The 23,915-nt window shown below is 33.4% G+C and overlaps 3 protein-coding genes and 2 long non-coding RNA genes across 6 annotated transcripts; 3 read left to right on the top strand and 2 right to left on the bottom strand.

Moving 5' to 3' along the window:
- The first annotated feature begins 588 nt into the window (after nucleotides 1–588).
- LOC123906271 (photosystem II core complex proteins psbY, chloroplastic-like) lies at nucleotides 589–1,435 on the top strand. The gene has a single exon (XM_045956140.1). The coding sequence runs from the start codon at nucleotides 688–690 to the stop codon at nucleotides 1,279–1,281; it is 594 nt and encodes a 197-aa protein (XP_045812096.1). The 5' UTR covers nucleotides 589–687; the 3' UTR covers nucleotides 1,282–1,435.
- Nucleotides 1,436–1,988: 553 nt separating this feature from the next.
- On the bottom strand, nucleotides 1,989–8,381 carry LOC123906270. Of its 2 annotated transcripts, XM_045956139.1 has the most exons (7): nucleotides 8,102–8,303; nucleotides 7,953–8,020; nucleotides 6,644–7,852; nucleotides 5,509–6,301; nucleotides 4,199–5,371; nucleotides 3,419–3,473; nucleotides 1,989–2,448 (listed from the first exon to the last, which is right to left on the bottom strand). In XM_045956139.1, the coding sequence occupies exons 1-7, from the start codon at nucleotides 8,217–8,219 to the stop codon at nucleotides 2,304–2,306; spliced, it is 3,561 nt and encodes a 1,186-aa protein (XP_045812095.1). In that variant the 5' UTR covers nucleotides 8,220–8,303; the 3' UTR covers nucleotides 1,989–2,303. The 2 variants fall into 2 exon arrangements, with proteins under 2 accessions (XP_045812095.1, XP_045812094.1); XM_045956138.1 differs by having other exon boundaries at nucleotides 5,509–7,852; nucleotides 8,102–8,381.
- A 2,753-nt stretch (nucleotides 8,382–11,134) lies between these two features.
- On the bottom strand, nucleotides 11,135–14,020 carry LOC123909045 (very-long-chain 3-oxoacyl-CoA reductase 1-like). Its single transcript, XM_045959827.1, has 3 exons — nucleotides 13,099–14,020; nucleotides 12,928–12,997; nucleotides 11,135–11,574 (listed from the first exon to the last, which is right to left on the bottom strand). Exons 1-3 carry the CDS (start codon nucleotides 13,737–13,739, stop codon nucleotides 11,320–11,322), a joined length of 966 nt encoding a protein of 321 aa, XP_045815783.1. The 5' UTR covers nucleotides 13,740–14,020; the 3' UTR covers nucleotides 11,135–11,319.
- A 2,241-nt stretch (nucleotides 14,021–16,261) lies between these two features.
- On the top strand, nucleotides 16,262–17,466 carry LOC123909047. Its single transcript, XR_006809804.1, has 3 exons — nucleotides 16,262–16,503; nucleotides 16,676–16,878; nucleotides 17,310–17,466. It is a non-coding gene; the product is annotated as an uncharacterized LOC123909047 (long non-coding RNA).
- A 24-nt stretch (nucleotides 17,467–17,490) lies between these two features.
- On the top strand, nucleotides 17,491–18,447 carry LOC123909048. Its single transcript, XR_006809805.1, has 3 exons — nucleotides 17,491–17,646; nucleotides 17,995–18,038; nucleotides 18,189–18,447. It is a non-coding gene; the product is annotated as an uncharacterized LOC123909048 (long non-coding RNA).
- Nucleotides 18,448–23,915: the final 5,468 nt, after the last annotated feature.

The raw sequence follows: 23,915 nt of genomic DNA, 5'->3' as shown, positions 1-23,915 counted from the left end.
TCAAACTCAGTGTTATTTCTAGACTTGCTATTAATAGCTTGTACCACTTGTAGACAACCCGTTTCGTTTCAATCTGAATGTTTGTCATATGAGCATTATGGATCCATTGTAAAGCTTCCGATACACCCACTGCATCCGCTTCTACTATCTCCGACGTTCCTTCAAATCTTTTCACATACGCCGTCACAAACCTTCCCTGAGCATCATGCTCACACGCTCCAACACAGTATCTATAAAATATAATTTTGTTGAATGTCTAAAGTAAAAAAAAATATATATAGTATTTGAGAACAATTTTGATAAATTTTACGTATTTTTTTCAATTGAGTTAAAATTTATAAACAAAGAGTTTTTAGTAGTCTTATTTTTGAGGCGGCTCTATTTTCTTAAAAATATTACTGATCCTTATGTTGTCACACCAAACAAATAAAGACAATAATAATGTTTAATGAATTTTAGTTTGAATATAAAGTGAAGTGATAAGAAACCATAGAATACGAGGTGGAAATCCCACCAATGAGACAATTTAGATAAGAAAAGAATCTTGAAATCACAATATTACTGGTTCTCATTTCTCCTACGTGGCTTTCCCATCTATATTCCAAACTCTACTCTTCATTCTTCCATAGCAACGACCAAATTCACTCCACACTCTTGAGAATCACTGCTATCTCAACATATTCATCAATGGCAGCAACAATGGCAATGATGATTAACTCAAAGTGCCTAAACACAAGCCTACCCAAGTTACAAAATCCCACAACTAAGCTAACAACAACAACATGCAAAATCACTGCCACTCAGAACCAACCAAAGGGTCTTATCTCAATTGAGAACACAAAATTTGTGTCACCTTCATTTGCAATTGCAGGAGCAATATTTTCATCACTTGCAACCTCCGACGCGGCTTTTGCTGCTCAACAAATAGCAGAAATAGCTGAAGGTGATAACAGAGGAATAGCACTTTTGTTGCCATTGATTCCAGCTATAGCTTGGGTTTTGTTCAATATTTTGCAGCCAGCTTTGAACCAAATCAACCGTATGCGTAGCACAAGAGGAGTTATTGTTGGGCTTGGTCTTGGGCTTGGTGGGCTTGCAGCTTCAGGTATGGTGTCAGAAGCATCGGCTAGCGAGATTGGTTCGATTGCTGAAGCTGCTGCTGCAGCAGGAAGTGACAACAGGGGTACACTTCTGTTGTTTGTGGTTGCTCCAGCTATACTTTGGGTGCTTTACAATATTTTGCAGCCTGCTCTCAACCAGATCAATAGGATGAGAAACTAGGGGAATTTTGTGCAATGTTTTGTTGTAAAACTTCTGTGACTTGTATCTAATTCTCTCTCTTTCTCTATATTTTGTGTTATATATCAAACTTGGCTTTCTACTTAAACTTAGCAGCCATTCCATTTTCTTATTTGACATAATCTTTTTGAGATAATCTCATTTTGCATATCACTTTTTTATATTTTTACAATTTCTAACAAATTCACTACATACATACCTGTTATCATAGCATGTTTGGATTCATTTTGTGAGGTAAAAGTGAATTTAGTATCACAAAATTAATTTTGACAGATGCCTGTGTTTGGCTTACATAGAGAGAAAACAATTGTATTCTAATTTGAAACTTTCATGATAAGAAATTAATTAAACTCTCAAACTTATTGTTCTAACTCATGAAAACATACACAAACAAAATGTACTTTTTGTTCAACTAAGTTATAATCAAAATAAATTTTCATCACTGTTGATCAAATACAACATTGACTTGTGTGCAATCAAGTTACATTGTAATTCTTGATCACTTCCCTATACATTTATGATCGCCCGTTTGTGTTTTAGATCTGAAACATGAATGCGCAGGTGTTGTATGATTCAGTGCGAACATAATGTTTTGGTTTGAAAGCAATAATTTCTTGCTTGAGAAAATAGTCTTATTCTAAAATCTATCAATGCTGTATAAACTGTAGAGAACCTAAACAAGTAAGAACTTCCACAAATAACATAATATTATTCACATTATATTGATGCGCAACATAATGGTTTGGCATTCACTTCAAACTTTCTACAACAAAATTCGATTGATGTTCTTCGTTTAATAATATACCAGAATGATATAGTATAATAATAAACTTAACTCGAGACAAAAATCACTGGCATGATCCATAAACAAGCTTAAAAGAAAATCAGCACTATTTGGAAAGAAGGTAAAAAGATGGCGTAAACCCTCCCGTAAGTGCAATGTAAATGATACACCTCATACCAGCTACAGAGGAGAACAAAAATATCACTGCTGAAACTTGTGATTACATAGCAAGGCTGTCTGGAACAACTTCCTGCGATTCTGGAGACTGCGTTTCATCCAATTGAGAGGCTATAAGTTTGGACCTCTTATACCTTGCTGAGCTTAGAACAACACGATTAATTGACATTTTTGTTGGGCCTAACAAACTGGACAAAGAATGATTCAGAATTCACCCATAGCAAATTCAAAAATGTACATAAGACAGGAATAATGAAAAGTAAAACAAAAGAGAAGCCCCCAAAACATCTATCTTATGAAATCAGCAACAGCAAGCATGTCCCAGACAAAGACAAAACATTTTATACATTCAAAGAGTCGTTTGATGCATGTCTCAGCAATAAAATGAAAAACTTTCATCATACAGATGCATGTAGCATTGGACGTTATGACTACAAATAAATTGGTAAAATTATGAGAACAATGTGACTAGTTTACATCATTCACACTATGGTCGTGGATGTAAATGACTCAATTCATTATAACATAAACTATCCAATGTCCATCTAAAAGATGTTGTATTATAATTATGAGAACAATGTGACTAGTTTACATCATTCACACTATTATTATTATTATTATTATTATTATTATTTACTAACAATACTTATCCTATATTTACTATTCGTTTAAACTAGGATAATAACTTGTTCTAACTCTAAACCTTATCCTAACAATACTGAACTAACTTATTAAAAATAATAAAAACAAATAAAATAATAAATCCTATTCAACGTAACTAATCCTAATCAGCCGGATCATAGGTTTTCCTCTTTCCCACCGTTGGAACCATATCAGAAAATCATACTTGATTAGCTCAAAATAAAATATGAAACTCCTAGGAAGATGTTGTGGTAAGTTAGCCATTACCATTGCACACAATCCAGTCCAACATGATAAGAAGCATGTAGTTATAGACTGAATGATAGTAAGCAAGTGTTTCAAGATTTTGTTCAGATGCAAATGGTCGTGTGCAAAGAATTTTCCAAGGATGAAAAACAAAACTTAGTATGGAAGCAGAAAGAGACACATTAGAAACAATTAATTGCTTTAAAACATGCAGATATACAATGAGCCCACTTTGCAAACTCATAGCAGAAATACAATTTATTAACTTACCTTGCTTTTAAGGGACTTCTTTCATCATTTTCCAGCCTTTTCCCATCGTAAGTACCTGATCCAATTTGATATAAAAAGAGACAAAAAATGACTCCCAGAGTTTAACATCATATTTATGAAAAAAGCAAGATATTGTGAACTTAGACATACAATGATATAAATCTTCAAAATTCAAGCCAGGAAACAAATGGTACAGTGATAACATATAGTAAGACTGCAACATAATATTAACGACTACCAAAAGTTTTCCGAGTAAGTACAGTAGATAAGAAAATAGTGGCCCAAGTAGTTAACAGAAAAATTATCAAGTATGCTGAGTGCCTGCCTGTAATTTCTTGGAATAGAAACGAACGAGACTAATAAAAAAAATCTGAACTGCAATAATCTAAGGGTCTTGCTAACATTCCTTAAGCCCAGCTTTCTCCATAATCTAATAGCCAATTCATCTACCAGCACTAACAAAGGAACAACTAGATAATAAAAACTTCAAAAGTCTCAACTAGAAGAGGGATCAAACAAGCTTTTTATCTCAAGTTCCATAAAATTCAATATTTTAAACCTTAATTAATGATTTATGACATATGCTAGAAGCTCTTCAAACACAGGATATAAGGACTACCAGTGCATTACAAAATTACCAAAGATCAAGTGTCAATGAATAGAGAGAAAAGGACAAGTTAACTCGTAACAAACACAGTCTGACACTCTCCAACCACCTGAAGAATATTTGCATTCACTATAAATGAAGGTACACTTGCAATTAAAGTAGATTACACTTACCATTTTGTTGTGAATCCAGACCTGGACTATCATACCCGTCAAAGTCAAAATCAGATACGAGGGAATTATCAGATGGAGTTCTAGTGCTAGCATCAGAATCATCAACCTTATTTTCATCTTCATCTTCAGATGCACTGCTATCATCAGCCTTGAAAATTGGTCCGTCTAACATGCTTTTCTTCGGGTGCGAGTTACTCACAACTCTCGTGACATAATTCCCAGAAGCTTTACTTGCTTTATTTTCAACCATTTTGTTGGAACCTTCAAGCTTTTTGTTCAAAATAGGAATGTGTTCCCTTTGTTTTTCCAAATCCATATTTTTCACAGAAGCATTGCCACGAGGTTTTCTATTTTCACCAATTGAGGACATGGCACTATCAGACAGACTAGACAATATTGGAACTTGTCCAGTCTTGTGTGCATTTGGTGCCTTATCAATCTTGTGTGCATCACACTCTTTCTTACTATCAAAAACATGACCATTTGTTAGCATATCTGATGTGCCCTTTGGGGTAGAAGATTGTTTGTTATTTGGTTTCTTTTTCAGTCTCTTACTGACATGTTCGTCCACATTTTCGGCATTCGATTTTGTTTTAGTTTGTTCCAAGGAATCAGCATTGTCCGTGCTAAAATCACCTCCCTTATTAGTCACAGAAAGAACAGAACCTTGTATTTCCTCCTGCTGCATTACTTTCCCTTCTGTTTGATTTAGAGGATTTTCCTGTGTCTCGGTATTTTCTGGCATAGCATCACAAACGGTGGCTTTAAGAGACTTGGCAACAACAGTTTCACTCTCCAAAGCATCTTCAAGGCCATTATCTTTTTTAGGTGTCTGTCCTCCACCTTTATTCTTAACTTTTTTTATCTCCTTTTTTTCTTTCATCGGTTTTACAGGTTCCTTCATTCCACTCACGTCATCATTTTGTGGTGGTACTTCTCCTTCCGCAGCTCCCTTGATTTGACCAACTTCACTTTCATGAAAACGACCAACAACATTCGCGTTATCCTCCATCAAATCCTTGGGCTCATTCGCATCAGAAGGCTGTACTTCCATTTCAATATCACTTTGGTTCTTATAATTTCCTGTTTCTTTTGTTGTAAACTGTATGCTTTCTTTGCATGCATCTGTTTCAATCTCCATTTTGTCAAGATTTGTTTTGCTCAAAACGATATCTACCCGCAAAAAAAAGAAAGATCAGTGATAGATCTAGAAGTATACTATTCTAAAATTTATTTATCAAAGTAATATTGACATGATAAAAACTTAAATGAAGGTATTTTCTATTTTCACCCATTTATTTACGGAGTACCTTCTGATTCTTTCCTTTCCCTGTGAGCTCCATCAGCCGTCTGTGCTTGATCCTTTTGAGATGCTGTTTCTACCTTTGAAGTTTCGTTAGAATTATGACTTAGAGATCTCTTGCTTTTCTTATGCTTCTTCTTTACAGGAGATTTGAGTTCTGAAGCCTCCTTCATTGACACAACATTACCATCATTCTTGGTGTTGTTATTGTTACTTTCAGTGTTCTGATGCTCCTTTAGAACCTCAGTTTCCTTAATTATTTCTTTATCTGCATTCTTTGAAGAGTTGGCTAGGACTACAATATCATGCTGAACTGGTACAACAACAGACACATCCTTCTCTTTCAAAGTGTCATCTCGTGTCGTGTCTTCTTTTTTCCTTCCACTCTTACGCTTTTTCTTTGCACTTGGTGCGGGCTTGAATCCATCTACCTCATATTCAATATGTGAATTTGGAACCATCTCCAAATTTTTGTCAGATTTTTCAGTGTGCTCTGGAACACGTGGGAGATCAACATGGATTTCTTTTTCACCCTGTTTGTTCTCTGATTGGGGCACTTGAAAATTGTTAATACTGGATGCCTTTTCGGATGGATAGCCAAGAGGATTATCAATGGAAGCAATGTTATCTTTTGAGACATCACCCCCGACAGTGTCTTCTTTTTTCCTTTTACTCTTACTCTTCTGCTTATTCTTTGAACTTGGTGCGGATTTAGAAGTTCCTTCCTCGCATACAATAGAGTCATTCTTACTGCCTTTATTGGATCCATCTACCTCACATTCAATATGTGAATTTGGAACCATCTCCAAATTTTTGACAGATTTTTCAGTGTGCTCTGGAACACGTGGGAGATCAAAAGGGATTTCTTTTTCATGCTGTTTGTTCTCTGATTGAGGCACCTGAAAATTGTTAATACTGGATGCCTTTTCGGATGGATGGCCAAGAGGATTATCAATGGAAACAATGTTATCTTTTGAGACATCACCCCCGACAGTGTCTTCTTTTTTCCTTTTACTCTTACTCTTCTGCTTATTCTTTGAACTTTGTGCGGATTTAAAAGTTCCTTCCTCACATACAATAGAGTCATTCTTACTGCCTTTATTGGATCCATCTACCTCACATTCAATATGTGAATTTGGAACCATCTCCAAATTTTTTACAGCCTCTTTTTTAGTGTTATGTGAAGCACATGGGCCGTCAGAAGGGATTTCTTCTTTTTCATCCTGTTTGTTCTCTGATTGAGGCACCTGAAAATTGTTGAAACTGGATGCCATTTTGGATGGACAATCGGCGGGATTATTCACAGCAGCAATGTTATCTTTTGAGTTATCACCTCCCACAGTGTCTTTTTTCTTTTTGCTCTTATTTTTACTCTTCTTTTTTGTCTTTGTACTTGGCACAGATACTAAAGGTAGTTCTTCACCCACATTATCTTCATCCTTATTTCTTTCACCGGATCCATCTACTTCACATTCAATAGATAAATTCGGAACCACCTCCAAAAATTTTGTAGCTTCTTTTTCAGTGCGCTCTAAAACACGTGGGCGATCAGAAGGGATTTCTTCTTTTGAATTATCACCCCCGACAATGCCTTCTTTTTCCTTCTTACTCTTCTTTCTTCTCTTCGCACTTGGCACAGATGTTGACTGCACTTCCTTATTTTCTTCACCGGATCCATCTACTATACATTCAATGTTTAAACTTGGAACCGTCTCCAAATTTCTCACAGCTTCTTTTTCAACGTGCTCTGAAACATGCTGCTGGTCAGAAGGTATTTCTTCTTTTGAGTTATCACCTCCCACATCCACAGCGTCTTCTCTTTTCCTTTTACTCTTCCGTTTTCTCTTCTCACTCCGCACAGATATTGAAGATTCTTCCACACCCACATTACAATCATTCTTATATCCTTTACCAAGCCCATCTACTTCGCATTCCATACGTAAACTTTGAACTTCATTATTCAAATGACTACGGTCATCTGTCTTGGGGATTGAACCAGGCAATGGAGTTGTTACTTCATTATTGCCCGATGATTTGACACCAGCCTGTGCTTCTTTAACAGAAACTCCTTCCCTCTCATCTTTCTTGTTCTCCAACAGTTGCAACTGGTTACTACACGGTAAAATGATTGCATTATTATTATTATCACCGGAATCAACCAAACCATTATTGGCAAAGCCAATAGAATCCATCTGATGAAGAGAAACATGAGAAAGCAGTTTCTCATTCTGTCTACAATCTTCCAATGCAGAAACATCAACACTAAGATACCAAGTCTTATTGAAACTACTAAAAGCACTTTTCACAATCATGGAATCCGATAAGTGATAAAAGTAACCGTTACGTTTAACCTACCAAAAAAACAAAACAAAACAATGAATAAGACATTGCAAGTTGCAACAAGCATTGTTTAAACAACATTGTAGACACTAGACAGTAGAGTTTAAGTACCTTAATCCCATGAATCTGTATTGGTCCAATTTTGGGAAAGCATGAAGGATGTTCCGACTCGATTATCTCTACATATGAAAAGCATGAAAATTATTTGATGTTCAATCAACAATGATAAAAGAAGAAGAGTATCGAGAGAAAGAGCTTACTTTTGAGGTCGAAAACGGAATCGTGATCGGAGACGGTGAGGGCGAAGTGAGTATCGAGATTAGTGTCGATGAAGATGACGTTGGGGTTGTGAGAATTGGGCGTCGCCATTGTCATCATTGAGTGGTTGGGAGCTAAAACCCTAATTTAGAATCGGATTGGTGAAGAATGCATTATTCGTGTTCATATCAGCCTCTCAACTCAACTCAACTCAAGGGTTTATGGTAATGACCACACCATCTTATATAATAATTTTATTTGATTTGATAATATTTTGTTTTTGACTGAATAATAATTTGATTTCGTAATATTTTAATTTTACGCTTGTATAAAATCAAATAACATTATTGTAACAAAAATAATAAATTACATTATCATCTTGTAAAAAAACAAAAATTACATTACAATGCTACTTTTTTTTATAATCAAAAAATGGATTAGAATGAGTACAAAGGATACTCAACTCAACCCTTATAATTTAGAATAAGTCACTTTAGATGTGTTGAAAACAATCTAAATGATTATTATGCCAATCAAAGAAAGTTAAATTAACATTGTTCTTTGTTCGGCCTATAAACCAAAACCAAGAAAAAATAAACAATTTGTTCCACTAAATATGATATATTGATATATTGATATAATCTCCTCTAAAAATAATGTTATTACGCGTACGTCAAATACTCTGCGTCGTCACCAACCAAATTATATGATGGATTCGCTTGCTATGATTGTCTTTTGCTAATTCACCGAACAAAGAGAAATGACTTGTAACGTCCTCAAAAGGGATGACATTAGTGTCCAACCAAACAAATATTATCTGCCAAATTTGTGAAGTAATGCAGCAAGTGAAAAAAATGTATCGTATGTCATCTACCTCTTTGAAGCAAAATACGTAACTTCTCCCATGATTATTCGTGATAATACCTTTGCGAAATAAAGCCTCCCGGGTTGGTAATTTTTCAAGTAACAACCGCCAACAAAAAACGCTAACTTTTGGTGGAACATTGTTTTTCCATAATCTTTTCAATGTTGCCACTGTATGTGTATCCAGAGCAATACCTACATGTCTGTCCTGCAAAACCATGTACGCTGATCGAACCGAAAAAGAACCATCATAATTTGATGATCATCTTCGCCTGTCACTAGAAGCTCTGTTGGGCCGAACTTGTTCAAGCAATTGATGCAGCTCATCGAATGATTCAGTATATGCATCATCAAGTGCTGCCATCCAATTGAGTTTCCAAGACCACATGTTGTTATTCCATATCCCCATATTTGAAATGCAAGCATCTTTATGAGTTGATTTATGAAATAAAGATGGATACAATTTACTTAACAGTTACCATTCCTAACCATTTTTCCTTCCAAAAAGCAATATTGTTACCGTCGCCGAGATTGTTACTAATATTATTAACAAACCAGCCCCTTCCTCCGCGCCTCCTATTTTCCACATATCCCGCCACCAAATTGAAGCATGTTTAAGACCATCCCTTCCTTCCCCATATAAGAAATTAGCGGCAAAAGATCCATAACGAAAATGCAAAAACTTGAACCAAGAAGCAGACAAATCATTTAGACACCGCCACTTCCATTTACATAAAAGTGAATCATTAAATAACTCTTTTATGTCTAACCCTCCTTTATCCTTCGATCGGCAAACTCTATCCCAATTCCCAACTAATCCTCCATTATGATGCTATTTGATTAGATTCGAGTAAGTTCCTAAAACATAAATTATAAATTGATCAAAGTGGTAAAAGATTTAAACTTCTTAAATAGGTAGTTCAATATGTGATTACACGTTTTTTTTCTTTCTTAAGGATGTGGTTCAATATATGGTTTGTTTATCTGGAAAAAAAAATGGTTGAAAGGAGAGAAGAAACAAAAAATTAATTCCTAAAATATGTATATTGTGTACTGTGTGATTTCATTATTTGTTTGTAAAATAGTTTTACTCTCACATTTAAATTTAAATTAATTAATTTATATAATATTATTTTTATGAAAATAATAATAATAATAATAATATAAGTCATAAAATAGAAAATAATAATGTAATAATACATCTATAGTAATATATACTATAAATTGAATACCAAATTTTGGTGTAATTATATCCTTTCATTTTATTTTTGATAATAATTGCTTTATCCTTTCAATTTTACTCTTTATTTAAATATTTTATTTATTTATTTATATATTTTATAGAAAAAATTAGGGTGAAGAGATGTTGCCTCAACCCAAATAGCAAAGATTCCGAATAGAAAAGATCTAGGAGCTCAAAGAGCGTTCTTATCTCTAAGCTTGGAACCTCTAATTTATTTTATTTTATTTTTTTATGTTCAAAAATAAAACAATTGGTAAGAAAATCACAGTAATAGCTTTACATGCACATTTCATCATATTTTAACCATCAACTTCAAGTGATATCTCTCCATCAACTCCATCATAATCAAAATTTCAATTCCTCTACACAGCTATGAATATTGAATAGTGTGGTCAAGTTTGTGGCCTAAGAACTTAAGGGGTTTCTTCAACTAATTCCCCTACAAAGCTGTGAATAGTGTGGTCAAGTTTGTGAGGTTTCTTCAACTCATATCCTCATTACTTAGTAGTTAGATAGATTTCATGGAAGGTACAAGCCTACAATGACCCGGCACACGAAGCTCTCAAGCGGCCCGGCCTATGCCGAGAGGGTTGCTGCGGACAATCATTAATATGCCTTGGGGAAAGTCATGCACCTGGCCTGGACGGATAAAGGAAAGATTCTCTCACCGAAAACAAGTAAACAAAATAATTACTAGTGCCCGATCAAAATGTCACAGACTCACAATCACGTCTAAATGACTCAAATGAGTTACAGTTTCAATGATGTATTTGCCAATTTATAAAATGTATTTTGACCGATTTTCGCAATTTTGAGACCCTAATTGCTTGCTCGCTCTTAAAGCTCGAGCCTCAAAATGGGAGAAAAGGTATAAAAAACAACAGAAACTATAGAAGTAGAACATTAAAGAACAGAAACACAAACGGAATTGTGGCATGAAAAAAGAATAGGCAACACAATTCGATACTCATTAAGACCAACAACAGTAAAAGTAAAACTAGAAACACATGAAACAACTTCACAACTTCGAAACATGATCTACTAGCAGCAGTGTGCAGTTATCAGCAACAACATCTACGCCTACATAATACAAACAAACAAACAAGTATCGTTTTATTCTTGCTTCCTTGACTCTTTGAGCTGACCCCTCTTTCTAATACCGATACAAAATCGTAGGCGCCAAGCATCAACTATAGACTCAGGCAACGAGCAAGCCACGGCCCAAAGAAGGGTATGGGGCCAGTATGGTGTGCAACGAGGTTCATATCCGATCCATTTCACACCTGCTTTGGCATAACCATCTGTTGATGGAACAAAAAACGAAGATCTCCGGATTGATGCCATCTTTGTTGCAACATATAATGGAACCTGAAATAAAAAAATATATCCATCAGAAACATGACAAGAATCATACCAAACACTGCATGTAATCAATCCATTACAACATATTAATCCAGCCTTAATTATAAGCAAAAGTTTACTTTTCAATAGCCGAGATATTACATCATCAGTTATTCAATGAATCTGAAAAGATGACTTTTGCTTATAATTAAGGCCGGAGGGAGTAGGGAGTAGTCAATTTTCTTCAATAAACAGATTAATTAGGTGGACGGCTTTCCAACTACTCGAAGAAAAACATTGGATGGTGTGTGGGAAAGGGAAATCACAAAAGCAACATAGACTTGTGAAAGTGCACAGTGCATCCATCTAAATTTCACAATCGTTGTTTACACTTTCATGTTTCAAAATCTAGTCATTAATTAAAGCTACAATAATTATAGAAGTGATCATTTCAATATCTTTTTTGTCTCTCCCTCTCATAAATTGAGTTTTTCAAAAAACAAAGAGGATCCAAACTCGAAACACACACGGCCGGAATTCTTGTCATAAAAAAATATCAATATCAAACAGAATTAGAACGTATCAGGTCTTCAACTTCCAACAAACTTCAGAGCCATTTAGTTGAACCAACTTGAACAAAGGAAACAATAAAAGGGTTTCTTTTCTATTTAAGTTTTTGTCCACGGTTTATATAAGTAAACTGTTGTAACCATAAACATGCGTACTTTACCAACTAAATCATACGTTTTGCATTTCTGCATTATGGTGATAGTTCCCCCTTGGTAAAGTCCATAATAATAATGATAATGTGATGCTACAAAAGTTAATCCCTATGCTATTTTTATATCTCATCACCACAAAATTCAATTAGCTAGATTTCCAAGTTCCAACCTCTTCTAATTTGGTAATAATTAATTAGCCAGGGTATACTTTCTGCAACTTCACATATAGGGGTATTTTTTTTTGTCAAGTAGCCTAGTGGCTAGAAATTCACCAAGGTGAATAAGTGGGAGTATCGGATTCAAACCTCAGTCCTGCATATTACATGCAATGTCCCTTCATACATAGGGGTATTTTAATTTAAAGAAAAAAGACTTTTAACCCCCCAATTTTTTTTTACTAAGCATGTTTTAAATAGCAGTTACAGCAGTTAGTATTACGGTTGTGTCGTGATCCTTAATAGTGACAGAATTACAGTCAAATGCAACCTATACAACCTCAATCACGCAATCATGTTCCGGTCTCAACATCAAAAACTGTTATGTTGCGACCGCAAGAAATTCGTGCGGTCGCGAACCTTTGTTTAAAACCATGGCATACTATAACTATAAGCTACAGGTAGACAAAATGAGTGACTCAAACAAAAGAACAGCATAATACCTGACACTGCACATCAATCCCTTTGTTCTTGTATTCAACATAGAGACATCTAGAAAATTGATCTATGTACCTGAAACAACAAACACAAAAACCCTCAATTTCAAAAACATCAAAACATCCATATTTCACAACCTCAAAAAAGAACAAATCTCAGCAATTAACAACACTCACGCTTTTGTGGCAGCATAAACAGCATAAAGTGGATCAGAAGGAATAACAATAGCAGCACCAGAACCAATATTAACAATTGCTCCTTTTTTTCTCCTTATCATTCCAGGTAAAACAGTTTGAGTAACCTTAGTAGTTCCAACAACATTAACCTGAATCAAATTCTTCAAAAGCTCTTCATCAACTTCATGAAAAAACCTCGCATAAGGGTAAGAAATTCCCACGTTATTAATCAAAACCCCAATATCCAACCCTTCAATCGTTTCACGAATTCTATTCACACCCTCATCAAGATCACCGGCAAAATCAACAACAACAGTTTTAACCTCGGTTTTTCCGAACTTAGCTTTAACAGAATCTGAAACGTCTTTGAGTTTGTCGGGGTTGCGACCGACAAGGATTAGGTTCAAACCTTTACGAGCGAGTTCAAAAGCGAAGCTTTTTCCAATGCCGTCGGTGGGTCCAGTAACGAGTGCCCAAGATCCATACTTTTTGAGATTTTTGGGTTGTCTGAGAAAATTGACATAGACCCAGTTGAGAAGAATGAGAGTGAATCTGAGAATTGTGAAGAGACCGAGGGAGAAGAAAAGTAGGAACCAGAAAGGTTGAGTTTTGAGCTTACTGATTATACAGCAGGAATCCATGTTTTCTTGATATGAAATGTGAAGAGAGAAAACAGAGAGAGTGGTTTTTTGTTTATGAAAAAAGAGAGAAGAAGAGTATTGGATTTATGGTAAGAGAGTAGTGTGGGAATGAATAGTATGGTAGTACTTAACTGGTAAGGTAGATGAGCTGAAAAATCAACAGAATTAAGTAGGGAGGTTGGACAGTTGGGAGGACACCATGGAATTCAATACTTATGCTTATGCTTATGCATCTCATTGCATGTACTAATATATTTTCTCTTCTTTAATCTATTAGACTCAACTAGTAATGGGTTTGTTCGGAAGAATATGAGTTTGATTTTAGTGAAATAATATTTTATCATACTTTATTTTAGTCATGATCGAATTCTGAATTATTTGGGTCTTTTTTGTGGAAATTAAAGTGTTAATACAAAAAAAAAAAAAAAATAGGCAAAATGCATTCGTATGTTCTTTAAGTTTTACGTTTGTATTATAGGTCTTTTAAGTATTTTAAGTTACAAATAAGTCCTTTAAGTTTTACGTTTGTATCAAATACGTCTTTTAAGTTTTTGAAGTAACATGATGTTTGTATCAGATACTCCCCCGACCTTATTTATAAGCAAAAGTCAACAAAAAATTTTGGGTTTAAATATAAACAAAAGTTACCAAAATAAAGTTTATTTAATGTTATACTTCCAAAAATACCCTCATTAATGATTCAACTTTTTAAAATGATTGTAGAATTCCAATGCAAATTTAAGGTCATTTTAGGAATTGTAATAGAAATTTTACATAAAATCAAGATAAAAAAGTAAATTCTTAATAAGCGTGCAAATGAGCATATTTGCTTATAAAAGAGGTCGGCAAAGTAGGTCCTTTAATTTTTACGTTTGTATCAAATAGGTTAAGAAATAAGACCTAGATGTTACCAAATTACAAACTTAAAAGACATATCTAATACAAACTTAAAAGATCTATTTGTAACTTGACCTGTCCGAGACATACGTAAAACTTAAAGATCTATAGATGCATTTTGCCAAAAAAATACTCTCATTGTTGGATCACGAGAGGACAGCCGATAGATCATGCACATTCAGCTTAGAGTAATTATACAAAGTAAGTTAGACACCACATCTTTACTCAAAACCTTAAGACATACAAGTTTATGGGTATCTCACTTATAAAATATCAAACACCCACTTTTCTCAACAATGTAGAACTTAACTCACCTTACACTTGACACAACACTTTTTCTTACTTTGTTGTCCAAATACAGTTTCCCACGTGCCTTCAAAATAAACTTTAAATTTTAATTTTCTACGTGACATGAATTAGTTTAAGTATTTTTTTTCCTCAAATTTTTGTGCTTGTATTGTCAATAATTAAAATGGCCGTAGATATATTAACACTAAAAATAAAAGATTTGAGAAGATGTGAGTAATTGTGTTTTGTTTGGTTTGAATTGTAAATAGGTGACCTAATCTTTGTGAGTGTTGTTACCTGTCTCGTCACGTATATTAATGTGGTGTGGTGTATGGTACCATAACAGGTTTCAAAGCACTAATAGTAACAACCAGTACGTACGTAGTCCAATGTAGAGGATACATGATAAGGCATTAATGAAGAAGTATGGGGTATTGAAGAATATTATATAGGGCCTTGTAATTTACTCTATTCGAAATATATACAACAGTATTTTTTTGTGTTAGACCTAAACATTATTTTCTCATCTTAAATTTATTTTATAGGTTCTATCTAGGTTTATCAAAGTGCGGGTGTCTTAAAAAAAAAAAAAAGTGCGGGTGTCTTCCTGTAAAAAAAAAAAAAGTGCTGGTGTTAAAGCAAAACCTAGATTAGCACCTCCATAATGAAAAAACCCCGATATGGTGAGGTAATTCAACACTCCAAATAAGTTCAAGAGAAGAAAAAACTAGATTAGCACTAATATGTTATGCAAGTGTACAAGAATATATAATCTAACAAAATGACTTGACTATTTACAATTTAAGTACAAGAAACTGTATAGAGAACGATTATAGGGCATATATGTAATATTTTGAGCACAATTTGATATTTTGAATATGTATAATTTAAAGTTAAATAAATTTTTTGTCCCTAAAAATATAACGAATTTTGATTTTATACCTTAAAAATAAATACAAAATGTTTTTCGTCTTCGCATAATTCACTACAAGAAAAGTTGCACATACCCACGACTTTTTTACCCAAGGCTCTTTTCCGTGAGTATTATCCATGGCTTATCTATGGGTAATGTAAAAATAAGGAAACTATTCCATCCCACCCAATTTTTTTTTTGCGAAAACGCAATTCCCACGATATATTTGTGGGTAAGCAAAAAAAATAACTTTTAGTACCCACAACATATCCGTAAGTAACGGTTCCCACGGCATGACCGCATGTAAGGGGAAAAAGTAATTTTCTCTACCCACGGCATTTCCGTCTATACTGTAATTCTAATTATTTTTTATTTTTTTATCTAATACGTTTAACTTTACCTTTCCATTCCCTTTTCACTTTTCTCATCTCACTCTCAGACACTTTTCTCGCCCCACTCATCTCCGACCACCTCACTCTCTACTCACAACAACAATCATCTCTCTTTTTCCATCTGGTCGCAGAAACGTAACAACATAATCGTTCGCTCATCTTCTCGCGTTCGCAGCTTCACCACCGCACAATTTAGCCGTTGTTCTCCTCTTGTCTGAGATTGTTCAGATTCACGCTTTACCTCGCCTAACCATAGTGAGGAAGTGAATTTCTGGTGAGTGTTTAACCTATAATTGTTTCTAAATGTGAAATGACCCAAACGTTTTAAAACCCTAATCCTCAATTTTACCCCCAGTTTCACAGAGTTTTGATTGATTCATGTTTGTTTGTGTTGTGTGGTAATGGTTAATTATTGTTTGTTTTTCCTGTTTACATGGGTTGTGTAGAACAAACGTGAGAAATCTGAATGTGTAGGGGATATATGCTTTCAACATTGTAAATTCTCATCATCATCATCCGGCTGACTCCTCATCCATTGGTTTATTTTTCATTTCATGAATATATCATTATGATTGAATAAACTATGGAATTGTAGTTTCTGCTTAGCACTTGATATGGAGTGAATGGGTTTACACTTGATCTTCCCTTGGTAAGTTCATACATCATATTGACTCACCCAAACATTAGATACACGCATTATGTTGCAGCCAAATTGGTAAATGAGTTAAGTAGCATAGTTTATTAGATTGTTACTTGCACAATTTTGAATTTTATTTGTTACAGTTTATGCCTGAAGTAGTATTTCAGCAGCTAGTGTTAGCTTGGAAGGGGGTGTTCTTATTGGGAGTTTGGTTTTTTAGTTCCATTAATTAATATTGTGTCTGGGATGGATAATTTTATGTTTTGCCTTGACCTGAGTAGTTTGTAGCAGGATAAGGTGGAGTAATAGTTGTTGTATCATTTGGAGAAGCCTTAAGTGAGTTCATTCATTCATAGGAAACTAGCATTAGGAAACCCAAGGCTTTGCTTGTTTCATTCATAGTTAGTGATTTTCTAATTTGTTTTTATGACAAATTTCAGAGACTCTATTGAACGCGAGGTTGCTCTCATGATACTCATAATGTGAAGGACGTTCTTCTCAGATAAAATTGACAAAAGGTTTCGTAACAAAGGAGTTACTGAAAGGGCATCCGGCAAGTTCTTTCGTTCATAAACTCGAATGCATTGTTTATAAATAACCAAGCTGAATGATGCCAGAATGGGGAACTTTCTGGTGAATTTTGCAGGTTTAATGTAGGGATTCAAGACTGGTACATCTATGCAATGTCAAATACTATGTTTGTCGGGTTTGTGAAGTTGTTCTGAAGTCAGAGTCCCTATATGGGATGCACACCAGGTTTCTTGTAAGCATCGCGAGGTGATGATATTTACAATCTCGTTCATGTTATGGTTTGTTCATGTTTATATTGTCTTACTATAATTTTTTTTATGGGTATGATTTGTTTCCCTTTGCATCTGTTTTACAATCACCCCAAACGAGCTTAGATTAACGGAATTATTATTTTGGTCAGGCAATAAGTATCGTTTTGGAGGGTATGATTTGTTTCCCTTTGCATTTGTTAATTATGCAATGGTAATTATGACAGTTCACTGGATGGAATATCAGGCTTTCCAATTTTTTAATCATATATATTTGGAAATCAATTTTCTTAATTCCAATTTTATAGAGTTGCTAACTCATACACCTTTTTTATTTTATTTATAGGAGATCTAGTCACTGACAATGGTTTCTTTTGTATTATTTGATTGGTAAGTTCATTATGACTAGTCTTGACATTTTGTTACTGTTACTTTCTACTATGATTACAAAACTTAATTTCTTAAATTTTGGGTTTATTATCTTTGGGTATATTGTTGGATTTTTGTTAAACTTATTAGGTTTTTTTGTATATTTTATAGATGTCCGCTAAAGAAAAGACTTGGACCAGATTCCTCAAACAAGATGGTTGCACAAATGACATCAATTCAGGAGCAAGCAAAGACATCAAAGGATGAGACTCAAGGAGATGTGAGAAATTATAGGTTCATTTTGAGATTTGAAGTGTTACTTGCATTTTTTGCTATGCCTACACCTTATTTGATAGTGATCTTTTGTGTTTGTAAATTATTATTTCAGTGATAAAATTTTTATATTTTTCAGATTTTTGTTTAAAGTTATTGAGGGGTTTTTTCCGTGGTACTAGTGGCTACTGGAAAATATTAAAACTTTTATTTTATTTTTTTATAAAATTGACTATACCCATGGCAATGCTGTGGGTAATGCTTACTGATGGCTTTTTTGTGGATAGGTTCCCACTGTCAAGTCCTCGATAATACAGTGGGAAAGGTCGTCGGTATTACATGGGTAACGTTACCCACGATATATCAGCAGGTAACAACTTACCTACGAAGCTTTATTCCACGGCCACATGTCGTGGGTATTCCGTGGGTAAATTCGCTCTACCTAAGGTAAAGCCGTGGGTAATAGCAAAAATGGTTGTGGGTATAGCCTGATTTTCTTGTAGTGATTTTTTGTGTTGGTTTCGGTCCATATTGATCAATTTATGTTCCCAATATGTTTATGTTATGTCATTAATTTTATCAAACCTATATATTTTCATATTATATTTGAAAATGTAAAGTATATGTCAAATTTATGTTTGTTAGGGACAAAAACGAAAAAGATTTTTTTTATTTATTTTTGCTTTTACCATCAGTTTAATCTAGAATGTGGTTAGTTCTGACCATCAAGTAATTTCAGATCTCTCCCGATCGCAATTGTCAGGGATCCAACCGTGATCCTCTCTACCAAGTTTAGCGTCAATCACCACTGAACCAACTAACGATCACGTTTTTATTTTTAACGTTCAAAATTTTGAACTCTCTATCCCAGGTTCCTAGCAACGCAGATTGACCGGAACTCCGTCTTTTATTATAGTTAGTTTACAATGACTATTATCATTTCGTTTGTCTATAAAAAAATGTTTCTTTTTGTTTTATTTCCACCATATATTCAGCAGCCCATGGACCGTCTAATCTGGTTCGGGAGTCAGTTCTCGCATCAAATGGTTTCAATTCCCTTTCAATCTCAGTTGCGTGGAACGAACTATGGTCATTCCTACCAAATTCAGCATCAATCACTCATTCACCCCTAGACAAAAATGTTAATTTCTTTCTAACTTGCTACTTTACATTATTATATATTTTTTGTACAACTTGTCACGTTATATATTTGTTTTAGGCTAACAAGTAACAACTATATATCCACATGGCTTATAGACAAAAGGTGACCACAAAATCAAATCAAATAATAACAAAAGTAGGTAAACTTAATAAATTACAGTACAATTTTTTTTATTAAAAAAAGATTACAAACTTAGAGAAAAATTAAATGATGAACAAAACTCATAGGGCAGCAATCTGAAAAACAAAAAAGCCTTATTGATATGAATTCTATAGATATAGATGTTGTATATAATTCATCACTCTTTGAGTTTCTTAGGAGCCCTGAGATATTTGGCATAGAAACACCTGAAATAAATGAAAGCAAACCTCAGAATGGTGATTAAGCCTACAAGGAAGATGAGGACAAACCATAAGGGTTGTGTCCTAAGCCTATTGATTATACAGCATTGCATATTGTGTACGTGTGTGTGTGGGGAGGGGGAGGGGGGGGGTACTAGTAATAGTATGTAAGATGGGTGAAGTAGTAGTAATTTTGTAAAGAGGGAGAAAATAAGTTATGGAGAATGAAATGCAGAAGTGCACAGAATTTATGGTGAATTACTTATTGTAATAAAATGGGCGCAGAATCCACAGAACATGATACTAGCCACTTGTAAAATTGAGTATGTTATGTTTTCAAAGACATTGATTCATTTCATTGAATATGCATGCTGATGCTGTGGGTAGGTTGTTTTATTGGGGGACTATGTTTTGTGTTCAAATGGCTGCTTTATAGCTTCACTATTCTTTTAACGATAAAATAAAGGGTGATGTTAACATGTGTTTTAAGGACCCATGTTAAGGATGCTTCATATAATAATTTTACTTTGAAAAAATAAATTTTGACTTTTAAATCTTAGGACACATGTTAGTTTTTCCCCAAAATAAAATTCAATAAATAAATACAAAAATAGTATAAACTTGAGTCTTTAGCTTAAAATGTCAAATGACCTCAAAATTAATTGATGAGAACGTGTAAGGAATAAGCTCAAAATCAACACTTTTAAAAAAGAAGTTCAAAACTAACAACAACTAGTCCAAAACCGGAGTCTGAGAATCACCTTCAATTGGTCCATTTATTTTTTGTTGATAAAAGTTGTTTAGACAAATAAAGGCCTAATAATAAAATAATAAACCGTCCAGTAAATTTAGCTTAGATTACAGGGATATTGCATTATATATGCAGAGGCAGAGTTCGAACTCCGGTGATCCTATTTATTCACTTTAAGGGTGAACTTCTTAGTTACTTGACTATTTGACCCCAAAATTACAGTAAATAATAATAAACTGTCTCGCGAATATAATTCAATTATTATATGTAATATACAAATATTGAAGTCCGAACACCGATATTCTTACTTATTCATCTTTAAAACATGATATTATAACCACTAGATTTCTTATAAAAAATAATAAGAATAATAAATAAAGATCCAACCTAACAACGCTAAATGAGAGTGGTTTATTCGCCCTTTGTATTTATAGTTCATCTTATTTATGGATTTTTTTTAATTTTTAATAAAATTATATTTTTGAAAAATAAAAATAATAATCTTATGTTTTTAATAAAAAATGAGAAAAAAATTTATATGTGCGCATTATAAAAGATAAAGAATCTAAATGAGAAAAAACATAGATTAAATACTGAAATGTTACAAAAGATCAAAATGAAAAAAAGAAATAAAGAACTAAAATGTTATAAATAAATAAAATAAATTACTCATAATATAATTTTACCGGTTTCCAAATATCTATTGTGTATCATATTTACCGGTTTGGTCTAGTGGTAAGAGATTTGAGTAATATACATGAGGTTATAGGTTCGATCCTCATTGCCAACATCATAAAAAAAAAAAAACTATGACATATCTTACTATGTGGGTAGCTAAGCTAACCTATGTCTATTTTTTTTTCCATCACTAATATCCGGTCAATTGGACCACCTAATCTAAGTTCGGAGGTCAGTTTTGGTTCCAACCTCCTCCCGATCGCAGTTGCAGGGGATCGAACTGTAGTCCTCCATATTAAGTCCAACACCAATAACCACTAAACCAACTAACTCATTTATTGATTAACATTAATTGTTAATTGCTAAATGTGCAAGCTAAAGATGTAAAAAGAGCATATTGAATGCTAAGTTCCAAAAAGATTTGGTGAGTTCCAAAAGATTTTTACAGTGTAAGTAAAGCTATATTGATAAAATATAACAGCAAATTAGATGAGGTCTAACAAAACTAATACATCATGTCAAAATGTTAGCTTCCAAAAGATTTTTGCATTGAGTGACTAAAGCTATATTTGCAAGAGTAACTTAGGTGATGAGCGCCAATTATTTAGAGTTTCTTGTAAACAAAACCAATATATATCATGTCAAAATGTTGATTTACTTGTCTCTTCACTTAGACTTTCACCAAAGCAAGAAAGTTGCATCCGGTTGGTTTGAGGGAAAGAAAGATGGAAGAAAGAAAAAACACGGAAACTAATAAATAAATTTGAACTAACTTTAGTCTAAGTTCATTTATTGGTTTCCGTGATTTTCTTTCTTCCCTCTTTCTTTTCCTCAAACCACACAAATCTTAGTGGCCGAAAAACTCAGGATGGTTGCATCCAATGCTCACACATAGTCGGTTGTACTTGCTATCATTATATGCATTTGCCATCGTTACATGCACACTCAGTATACCTATAATCAGGGACGGAGCCATGTATATCGCTGTGTGGGCTGGTGCCCCACTTCAGTTTGAATTTGCTACTACTACCATGTAATAATATGTACATGTGCCTGTGACTTGCAATGCATAGATTTGTCAAAAAAATAATAATATTATTACCACAACAATAAATGCACTTGTGTAAAATTTAATATCTAAAAGTTGATATTTTTGCACAATTCTCTTTTTTATATTTTAAATAAGGATCTTGCTAACAAGTGTCTATTATTAAGAAACTAAAAAGGGAAATAGAAGAGAATTTTCTCTTGAAAATAATTTTTTTTTACATTTAAGGTGTTAGAATGCACAATTTTTTAAAGGATTTTTTTTTATATTTAGTTTCTTAATAAATATCTCTATGGAGAGCAGTGCTATTTATCCCGATGGATTTTTCACGAACTGATCACGAATTCCATTTTGGCCAATTAAAATCGTTCTTTAGCGGAAAACAGGGGGGGGGGGGGTCATGGTTTTAGTTTATGATATATATTAAGTAAAACTTGCGCTCGTGAAATTGTCGTGAGGTTTCTCTCGCGATAAGTAGCAATTTCCCTCTATGCAACTTATTAGCATTTGCCTTCAAATAATAACAAAAAAAATAAAACTTGGTGGAATAATTATTAATCTGACTATAGTTACATCGCAACTGAATGACTCATTCTCCTGGGAATCAAAGGATTAATTAAAAAATGTTCTTGTGTTAATATATTTTTGAAACACTTATTTAATTTTGGTAATGTTTTGAATAATAAAACTAAAAAATATTTATGATACATATTATAGTGTATACACATTAAAAATAATATGCTATATTTTAAATATTATATTTGAGGAGGGTTATATTGACACCAAGAGTAAGTTTTATAACTTACTCCAAATCTTGACCTTTGATTTTAATTCCAATTAATGGCTAAGATTGATTGATAATAATTATTAAGGTGAGACTTATTTCTTTGTTGCACTGGAAAATAAGGATAATCAAAACATACCTCAAATAGAATGAATTAATGAATTCTTCTACCATAAAAAAAGAAGAAATTAAACCATTAATTATCAAAATAATGATTCTTCGCCTTTGTTAATTTTTTATACGCATAATAAATTGCATAGTAGAAAGGATAAAAATACTCTACCAAAAAAAAAGTATAAAAATACAAATGATAACATTTGTACCAACAAAAAAAAGAAAACAAATTTTAAACCAAAAAAAAAAGGTAAACAAATGATTGCATAAAAATAACAATAATTGGTACATTTTCTTATAAAAAATATACAATAAAATAATCAACTCCATTTAAAATAGTTTTCAACATAACAACGGCAAAGGAACACATGAATAAAACACATAACACAAATAAATAACCAATATTATGTACCAAAAAAATAAATTAAATAACCAACATTAACTCTTGCCATAAGCATAATAAGAGCTAAAAGTTCAAAAGCAAAAGATATAAAAATCCAAAAAAATCATCACTATGGTCCAACCATCATCATAAACGCGGATTGAACAAACATAAAATTAGGTGTATAGGCAAAGAGAAGAAAAGAGCACACATGAAATAAATGGTGTATTGTCAACAAAAAAAAAAGAAAAAGAAATGTTGTACTTAAAGTGTCCAAAAAAAAAATGGTTTATTCGTAAAAAAAATAATTGTGTACTTACAATTAATTGCTAGAGTTAATATATTCTATTTAAAGTATGTTTTGA

The sequence above is a fragment of the Trifolium pratense genome, linkage group LG2, assembly GCF_020283565.1.
Source record: "Trifolium pratense cultivar HEN17-A07 linkage group LG2, ARS_RC_1.1, whole genome shotgun sequence".
Taxonomy (NCBI): domain Eukaryota; kingdom Viridiplantae; phylum Streptophyta; class Magnoliopsida; order Fabales; family Fabaceae; genus Trifolium; species Trifolium pratense.
Note: the sequence above shows the minus strand (reverse complement) of the source record. Positions and strands in the feature narration are given on the sequence as shown.